Below are 8705 nucleotides of genomic sequence, written 5' to 3'. Positions count from 1 at the left end.
TCAACCAAAAAAAAAAATAAATGTGAACGGATCAGCCAATGAGCCTGTAGGTTCCACCCACCTTCACTGATTGACTGATATTCTACTTTAACGGACATTTATACATAACAATCTCTTAAATGTAAAATAAATAAATATGTGTCTTCTAAAACTTTTCATTTTATATCAGAAAATTACTTTAAGGTAATTTATTTGTATTATCCACACCTTTTATTTGTTTAAATGTTTTTGTTTTGATCGTATTGGAGAAGGCAGAAGGGAACTGATGACAACTTGAGCAGAAAGTGAATAAAAAAGCAGCTTGTGCTTAAAACTTTGACAGATTTCTCTAAGTGAAGAGTCCAGATTCAACAATAAACATCTCAGCAACACCTCTATGTGCACTTCACTCCATCTTCTCCTGACAGATGTTCTGCCGGACCCAGTGGCCAAGTCCTGAGGAGTACAGCCAGCTGGAGGCCCAGACCAGCCTGGGGCGCACCGACATCGTCCGCTGGTTCAAGGAGCACCGCTCGGCCCTGAAGAACGGGGAAACGCTGGGCTGGATGGAAGGCTTCCAGAACGTGGCCACGCCGCCGACAGCCGGACTAGAACAAAACGGCCAGAGTTCTGAGAAACAGCCGAGCTCGTCTGTGGAAGCTGGCGCCGTGAAGCGTGAGTTCAGGAGACGAGGTGTAGATTGTTACGGTCCACTGAAGGTCTGAGGATCCACTCTCTTGTCTGCAGGGGAAGAAGCTGGAGGGAACGAAGCACAAACGGAGAACGCCAAACTGTTTCAGCAGGACAAACTTCAGTGGTTAACTGACAGACTAGTCCAGGGCGTGGCCGGGCTGAGTCGGGCCCGGCAGGACCACACCAGCACAAGTCCTGAGAACAAAGAGAAGTGAGAGGTTTTTATTTTGTTAGAAAAACCAAATCAAAATCATATGGAGCTCAGATTGTTGAAGGTTTGTGTTGTGGTTGCCAGGTGGGTAAAGGTCACCGTGGCTGTTGGAGAGGAGACCGACGGAGGAGTGGAGCAACAAAAACTCACAACCGACTCAGAAGTCGTGTCTTTGGACCAACCGGGGCAGGTCACAGGCTGACGGTGGGTTCAAGTGATGTCTCACCCCGGGCTCCCACGGCAACCGTTACGCCTCCAATGCGACCGCCACAGGCTATTAACGACCTAAGTCGTAATAAATGGCGGGTTGTCACGTGAATCTACATGAGTCGGTAGTTTCGCGAGGTCGGCAGCAGAGCCTTTGGCTGCAGCCGACCTGTAGCCAAAGGATTAAGAAAACAATTCATAGTGAAACATTCATTGCAAATCCATCACCAGGATGGAGTTGGCTGGATTCAATGCCAAGTGCACTAAACTACTGTTCCCTGACGTCCACGTCCACCATAAGTTGTGCAAACTAGTAGATTTTTGACAACCGAAGGCAAAACACCTATGAGCCATGCTAAAGTTAACTTAATAACAACCGACCGTTACATAATCAAAGATGGGCGGGGCTTGTATGCTGGATCTGCAGAGTATGATGGTGTGAAACTAGTGAACCAATCACAAAATTCAACTGTAGTACCTCGTTTTAACCTGTAGGGGCAGCACTCAGAAGGTTTTAGACTTGAATTCTAGGAACTAAACAAGTTTATTTTAGACGGTCAAAAATGTGGAAACAGACACAACTTACCCATTTATAGAGGTAAAAAGCCAAAAAGTTGATTTAGTGTTGGTTACGCTTTAAGCTACACACACATCAAGCATTTAAAGAGCACACTAAATGCAGGTTTGAACAGCTTTTGATGTTTGGACTGGACAAGAAAGAAGGGGCTTCTTCTTTTTCTACTGTTCACTAGCGTATATTCACCATCTACACTTGGAAGAGGATTAGTGTGAAATGTCAAAGTGATTTAAATCTTGTTTTTTTTTTTGTTTTTTTGCAATTATTAACTTCTCCTCCATGATAAATTTTCAAACGGTTGGCCATGAATTAAAAGGACTGCCATCCATACATCACCACCCCATCTGAGTTCCTGATTGGTCCAAGTCTGACCTGGTTTAACCTTTAATGATCACACATTTTGTACGTAGAGCCCGAAAACTGTCGTAAAAACTTGTGTAGCTTCATGTAAACAACAGTTTTGAACGCTGTAGCCCAAAATATAGACTTTTCATTGGAAGTGGACCCTGACAAGTGCGTTGCCGAGGGCAATGTGAACGTCGCTTTAGGAGCAAAAGCTGTTCCAAGAGAGGAGTCCAACTCCTGTTGTCAGGAGGCGGTTCTCCTCTCAAAGGATTGTTGCTCCGACTCAGAAAAATGAGACGCTGCAGCTGCCGCCTCCAGCTGCTCCGGACGTAGTTACAGAGTAATTACCTCTGATCCGTCCTTCAAAAACGATGGCACTGCAACACCATCATTAGCAGTGAAACGTGGACCGAACCACATCAGAGTCAGAAGATGCAAACAGCAAATACAAAATGACCATCAACAGAGAAGATTTGTAATGAGAGAATGAATTTCTCCTCTTTCCAGGTTCAAAACGGTTGATTTCTTCGGAGAGACGACCGAGTGGAGAAGCTGTGATGCCAGGAGGCAGTGAAGTGACTCTAAGAGGAGTGCCAAAGTGGGACTCACTATATTATTTTTACCTTATGACTTTTTTTAAAGAAAGGCCTCTGTACATATTTAGTCTGTATAACTAAAACGTTTGTACAGTTTTTTTTCTGGAAAAGCGAGTTTTGTTAAGTTTTATTCTGAATGTTCGTTCTGAACCTGGAATGTGTTTTTCTTTAAAGATCAAAATGTATCATAGTGTATTTGCTTCAAATCTTTTTATTTTTTTGAAAATCCTTTGACTCGTTCGGAGGAGACTCTGAAGGCACTTGCATCTTTCTCTGTTCGAGATCCTTTTCTTCTATCAAACGTAATGAAGAAGTGACTGAAGTCGTGGCAGGAGGGAGTAGAAGTGCATTGTGGGCTACGGCGCTGCAGACACGCTTTTTTTTTTTTTTTTTTTTTTTTGCTGCTCGTGGATCAGAGTATTTTCCAAAGTGAAAAGAGTGAAGGGTCCGTTCGATCGCACCGCGCTGCCTTTCCTGTGTATGCCTGACGCTTCCTCTGGAGGATGTATTCCAGCTTAGCCCGCTCTATTCCAACCGTTCTCGGCTGAATTTGCCCTTGGAGAAAATATCGCAAGCATGTTAAAAAAAAGGTTCCTGAACTCTTGCGGCTGGATTCGGTCTGGACAGTGGAACCTAAACACTCATGAATGTGCAGAAACAGACTGACCAACAAAGAATCTAGAATGTCAACTTTCTCCGGCTGCATGTCCGTCAACTCTTTTTCAGGAAGGATTGAAAGGGATCCGTTAGTTTTTAAGTTTCCTCCGTCAGGTCCTCCTGCTGCTCTGTTTCTGTTATCCAGGACGCTGCACACAATATCAAATGCTTTCTTTTTTTTATTTTCCAGGCTTGCTGCAGGTCAATAAAAACACAATAAACTCCCAGACTTTTTGTACTCTTTCTGGCTGAAATAATTGAGTGTCTTAATTCCTTTAAAACAAAAATGTAATCTAGAATTTTTTCACTTTTTACCCTGCAGATAACGAAAACCCACTGATAAAAATGTTTTTGGTGTTTTTAACATGTTCTTGTGGACTTTTTCTCATGATAGAGGACATTTATAAAGAAAAATTAAGATTAAAGCGTAATTTTAGTTGTTTTCTTTGTTTTTCCATCCATCCATTTTCTTGACCGCTTTGTCCCTTTCGGGGTCGCGGGGCGCCGGAGCCTATCCCGGCTACTGATGGGCGAAGGCGGGGTACACCCTGGACAGGTCGCCAGTCTGTCGCAGGGCTTCTTTGTTTTTTTAAATCGTTAATCTGTAGTAGATAAAAAATGCCATTTGAAAAAGCTTGTAGGTGAGACACAGAAGCTACTATAGGCTCAAACTGCTCAAATCCATTTTGGCCTCGTTTCCACTGAGCGACTACATATTTGCAGATTCGGCGTCTAACCTCCGTGAATAAGGGGGAATCCTGAATCTGAAGAATTGAATATTCTTTGCATGAAGATTGCAGGAGGCGAAGAAGAATACAGCCTAAAAGAGGAATCGATTTGATCTCGAGTCAGGAGAAGTGCTGGTCGGACGCTTAATGTTGTTGTTCTGCCAATCAATGGATTTTATTGTGTGACGGCAGAAGCTCCGTCCTTTTTATTTTTATTTTTCTATGAACCTACAATCAAGCGGGGACTAAAAATGGTACAAATCGCTCCGACCTAATGGGTCCATTTTATAATGGAGACGCTCAAAATACTGTTCTAGTCCAATCCGGTCTGGACCGCTCAGTGGAAACGAGGTATTAGAATTATCCTCTTGTAGACTAGATTTGTGAACGTGTGTTTTCCTCATCTGAGTTGGTATCCAAGTCAAAATTGTATGAATAGATAGCTTTGATATTGCTCACCATTTTTTGCACCACTAATCTTAAATTGGGGGTGTGAGGGGCTGTAAGCTAGCGAGAGTTTAAACAAATGATGGGGAGTGGGGCGGGGTTTCTCCATGTCAACAATCACACCCACAACCTACAGGAGAATTTCTCATGAACCCCTGCTGCTCTACTGAAACTATGTCCTAAAAATGACTTTTTAATTAAGCTATAAAAGCAAAACAATTATAAAACCACTTTGAAAATAAATCAGAAGATGATCGGAGTCGTTGCATCCTTTCAAAAAAGTTTTATTTACAATAAAGAGCATCCTTGTGTTTACATCTGGGTCTTACAACAGGAGAAAATCCCGCCGCGTCATGTAATATTTTACATCCATGAAAACAGACCCAGAGACGGCGCTCTGCTGCAGGACGGCCCTCCCAGTGCGTGAAGAATCAGATATGGCGTCACAGAGAGAAGAACACGTCTTCCTGAATGTCGTAGAGAAAGAAAGGCGGGAAGAGAGTGGCGTTAGAGTGAAACCGTTCTTCCTCTGCTGTAATGGCGTCTTGGCTTGGAGAACAGAGTCCTGCTGTGCTTCCTCAGATCTTTTTTTTTCTTCTTAAACAGACAAATTCAATTTAAAGATGGAGATTTGATTTCCTTCAACGGGAAATAAAACAAGGAGGAGAGAAATGGTTTAGTCCAGAATGCCGGCCGCTCGGCCGTTTGTTGGTGAGAGCTCAGGGCTCCCTCATTCCCCACCAAGACGAAAGCCCTGCCCCCAGTTGTGCCGGCCTCCCCCTCCTCCTCCTCCTCCGCCGGCGGGGTCCTGGGCCGCCGGCCGTCTGCTGGGAGGAGCTCCAAAGCCCGACACTCCTCCTCTCCTGTTGGGGAAGAACCGATACCTGGAAAAAGGAGGGAGACAGTCTGCATTTAGAGACAACAAAGAAAAACAAAAAAAAGTTCTTCAAAAGAACATCTTCATCAGAATCATTTCTTCATGTTCGGATGGTGCAGCTGCTGTTAACAGACATGGTCACCATGGCAACAGAGAGGAAAACTAATGTAAAAGTGAAAAAACAAGGTCAGGTCAAGTCTCATAAATATATGTAAAACATGTGACACCTCACTAACAGACTGTCACAATAAAAGCTTCATAATAAAAGTACCAACAACTACATTTACCACTGACACTAATGGTATTAATATAAATACACTAAAATACTTTGTGTTATCAACTCTCAATACTGATTTAATTATTATTTTTTAATCAAACAGTCAGGATTATTAGTCTGTTTTTCTCCAAACAAGACCTAACATTTCTTTCCTAAATTAGAAACAACCCAAGAGTTGCACTGGCATGTAGCATGCACTGATTCACGCTAGTTTTGAGCAAAGACTTCTGGGAAATTTCAAGAGCACTCAATTTTGGATTTGTAGATTCTGACAGCACTAGAAAATGGCAAATGCACTATATAGTGAGGAGTGAAGGAATTTGGAAATAGCCCAAAATTGAGTGACCAAGAAATTTCCCAGAATTCTCTGTGAAAAAACCAGTGTGCATTGATGTATACTAGATTGGGGGATAAAGACCACAATGCATTGCATTTGAACAATTTTGGCAAAAAAAAGGAAGTCTTGTATTGTTGACATATTGTCGTTGCATGGTTTAGTGATTAGGTTTTACCTTCGTAAAATTCTCCATTAAAAAAAAAAAAAAAAGTAGTGAGCATTGTGTACGAATTGCTTTTAAAATCCAGGGCACTATATAGATTTTCCGTTGTTGGGGAGTACTGTTGGAATTCAGACGTAGCCTCAGTCTTAATTTAACTTAAAATGGGAAAAGTTCGTCTATATTTCCAGAAATACAGTTTTGAGGCAGATCTCAGTTTTTACAGAAGCTAACAAACTCTAAAGCTAAGCCGGAGCATTTCTCCTTGATGCAACAAATAATGACAGTAATAACCATGTGTTTCTGTTACACTTTACAGTAATAACATTTATTTAACTAGTAACAAGTGGGTAAAATAATGCACTAAAATGTCAGTATTTGTTACTACTCATTATCCATTTCCCACGTGACTGTATATGCTAACTGGACTGAGTGACTCCTCCCCCTTTCGCGTTCCAAACAGGAAGAAGCCAAAATCCCATAGACTTCTACTAGGGTGACTCTTGTTTGAATAACCTTTGTGTCCATGTTTGTGCGACATCCATAAAACGCGGCGTTCTCTTAAACTTACAGGAACTCTGGCGTGGACAGAAAGGAGCGTCCTCCTAGATCCATGGGGTATTTGAACATGAGGAAGAAGAAGAGGTGGCCCACCAGGTTTCCTGTCAGTTCGTTCATAAATCTGCACAGACAATTGGGGGGGGGGCTGTGAGTGATCCAGCTGGAACACATCATTCTACACTTCACAGGAAGAACTTCACTCACGAGCCTCCGATAATGAAGTTGAAGGCCAGGATGACCCAGGGTAGATAATAGGCCTGAAGGAGATACGGAGTTAGTGTTAATCGTCTTCATGACGGATTGTTGTGACTGTGTTCGTTAAACCCCGCCCACCTTAAACCGCGTTCCAAACCAGAAGGAAACGATGGTGTCTTTGTTGAACTGGGCCCAGACGTACAGAACCGACATGATGAGCGGGATCATGAGCAGCTGAAACGAGAGTTCAAACGCAGTCAGGACGGCTGAAAGCGGCGTGCGGAGGCGGCGGTTAAAGAGCTGCAGAGCCTCCTCACCTGCATGTTCATGAGCAGCCCGGTTATCTGCAGGAGCAGAGTCAAGGAGAACAAGTTCATCAGACTGAAACCTGCAGCCGCTGCTGAGGGAAACGTTCGCCTCGCTACGACTCTAAAAGCTCAACATTGTGTTTTAAAATTCAGCACATCACCTGACCTAAAAAAAAGAACAGCGTTCTTCTACCTCCACGGAAAGTTTGATAAAAGGCCACGACATCAAGGAATAGAAAAGACGAGAAAACAGAGCGGTGATGTGGGCAGCACCGAGCTTCTATAAGTGCTGCATGTGACCTAGATTGGGTTTCTCTGCTCTGCAGGGGTGGACTGACACTGGTCTGCTGGCACAGGGCCACCTTGACATGGCAGTGTGCTGCAGAGAAAGAGGGGCGGGGTCTAGGAACGCCGAACAAAGGAGAGGCAGGTGGTGCAGCCGAGTGAAGCCGCAGGTTCTGGAAGTGGACATTCAACTAATCTGTGAATCGCCTTTACATGAAAGTCAAAGGATACAACAATGCAGATCCAGTTGAAGAGAAGCATAAAAACATAGTCTGCAGGTCTGCCATCAAAAGCCCCTAAATGAGGGAAAAAATATATATAATTAATGATGAGGATGAAGGAAATGAAAAATCATTTAATATAAAGACAACAAAACTTACCGGTCTCCAGCCGAGTGGAGTAATGATAGAGGAAGTAAAGGTTAACCAGGTAGAGAAAGCCAGTATTGGGGGTTATTGGGAAATAAAAGGTGGCTGTGATTGGTCTCCAGATCTGAAACAAAAAAATAAAAACATATATATTTTATTATTTTAAAATCTAAATGAAAGAAAACCGTGTGGTACACCCAGTGTATATAAACACGTGGAGCATGGAGTTGTTCTAAAATTCTTGGTTTGCAGAGGAACTCAGAGTTCATTTCATTTGAAGAACTCCACCATACAAAGCAATACTAGGGTAACTGCCAGCACACATTAGCCCATCCCATTACCAGATGAAGAAGCGTGATTCTTCACTCCAGAAAACACACCTCTACTTCTCTAGAGTCCAACGGTGCTTCACATCATTGCATTATACTTAATGATGAACACAATTTAGCTGCTTGATCATCAAAACATGAAGTTTTTAGGTCTGTTGTGCTTAACTAAAAAAAAAATAATGTCTTAGCATTCATTATGACATTATGGCAAGTTGCTGAATTAAACTTTTTGGATGAGTAAGTGAATATTTTGGCAATGCTAAGCAAGCGCTATTATGGCTTAAAAATAGAATATGAAAAGTTACTCAAAAAGTATAGCTGGAATTAATAAATATATCCAAAGTTCAATTTTAAAAAATAGGATTAAAAAATAGTTTTTGCCCCAAAAAATAAGTTTTACTGAAAAACAATTTGGACACAGCTGACAGTGGATTTGGTTATACCACTGTGATTTGTATCTAATAGCACATTTAGATCTCATCTAATAGCGTCTGATTAAACTGCTAATAATAAATAAATGCATAAATAAAAAAAAAATAAAAAAAACGTTTTTTTTTTTTTTTAAAAC

The 8705-nt window shown here is 42.1% G+C and overlaps 2 protein-coding genes across 2 annotated transcripts; one reads left to right on the top strand and one right to left on the bottom strand.

Moving 5' to 3' along the window:
- Nucleotides 1–383: 383 nt before the first annotated feature.
- LOC112138266 (zinc fingers and homeoboxes protein 2-like) lies at nucleotides 384–3508 on the top strand. The gene is made up of 4 exons (XM_024260827.2): nucleotides 384–654; nucleotides 727–883; nucleotides 968–1087; nucleotides 2520–3508. The coding sequence occupies exons 1-3, from the start codon at nucleotides 408–410 to the stop codon at nucleotides 1083–1085; spliced, it is 522 nt and encodes a 173-aa protein (XP_024116595.1). The 5' UTR covers nucleotides 384–407; the 3' UTR covers nucleotides 1086–1087; nucleotides 2520–3508.
- A 1198-nt stretch (nucleotides 3509–4706) lies between these two features.
- Nucleotides 4707–7932, bottom strand: LOC112138265 (derlin-1-like). The gene is made up of 7 exons (XM_024260825.1): nucleotides 7821–7932; nucleotides 7672–7736; nucleotides 7165–7191; nucleotides 6986–7081; nucleotides 6857–6909; nucleotides 6663–6773; nucleotides 4707–5324 (listed from the first exon to the last, which is right to left on the bottom strand). The coding sequence occupies exons 2-7, from the start codon at nucleotides 7699–7701 to the stop codon at nucleotides 5171–5173; spliced, it is 471 nt and encodes a 156-aa protein (XP_024116593.1). The 5' UTR covers nucleotides 7702–7736; nucleotides 7821–7932; the 3' UTR covers nucleotides 4707–5170.
- Nucleotides 7933–8705: the final 773 nt, after the last annotated feature.

Source organism: Oryzias melastigma, unplaced genomic scaffold, assembly GCF_002922805.2.
Source record: "Oryzias melastigma strain HK-1 unplaced genomic scaffold, ASM292280v2 sc00558, whole genome shotgun sequence".
NCBI classification, from domain to species: Eukaryota; Metazoa; Chordata; class Actinopteri; order Beloniformes; family Adrianichthyidae; genus Oryzias; species Oryzias melastigma.
The sequence above is the reverse complement of the archived record's forward strand: the minus strand, read 5'-3'. Positions and strand labels throughout refer to the sequence as shown.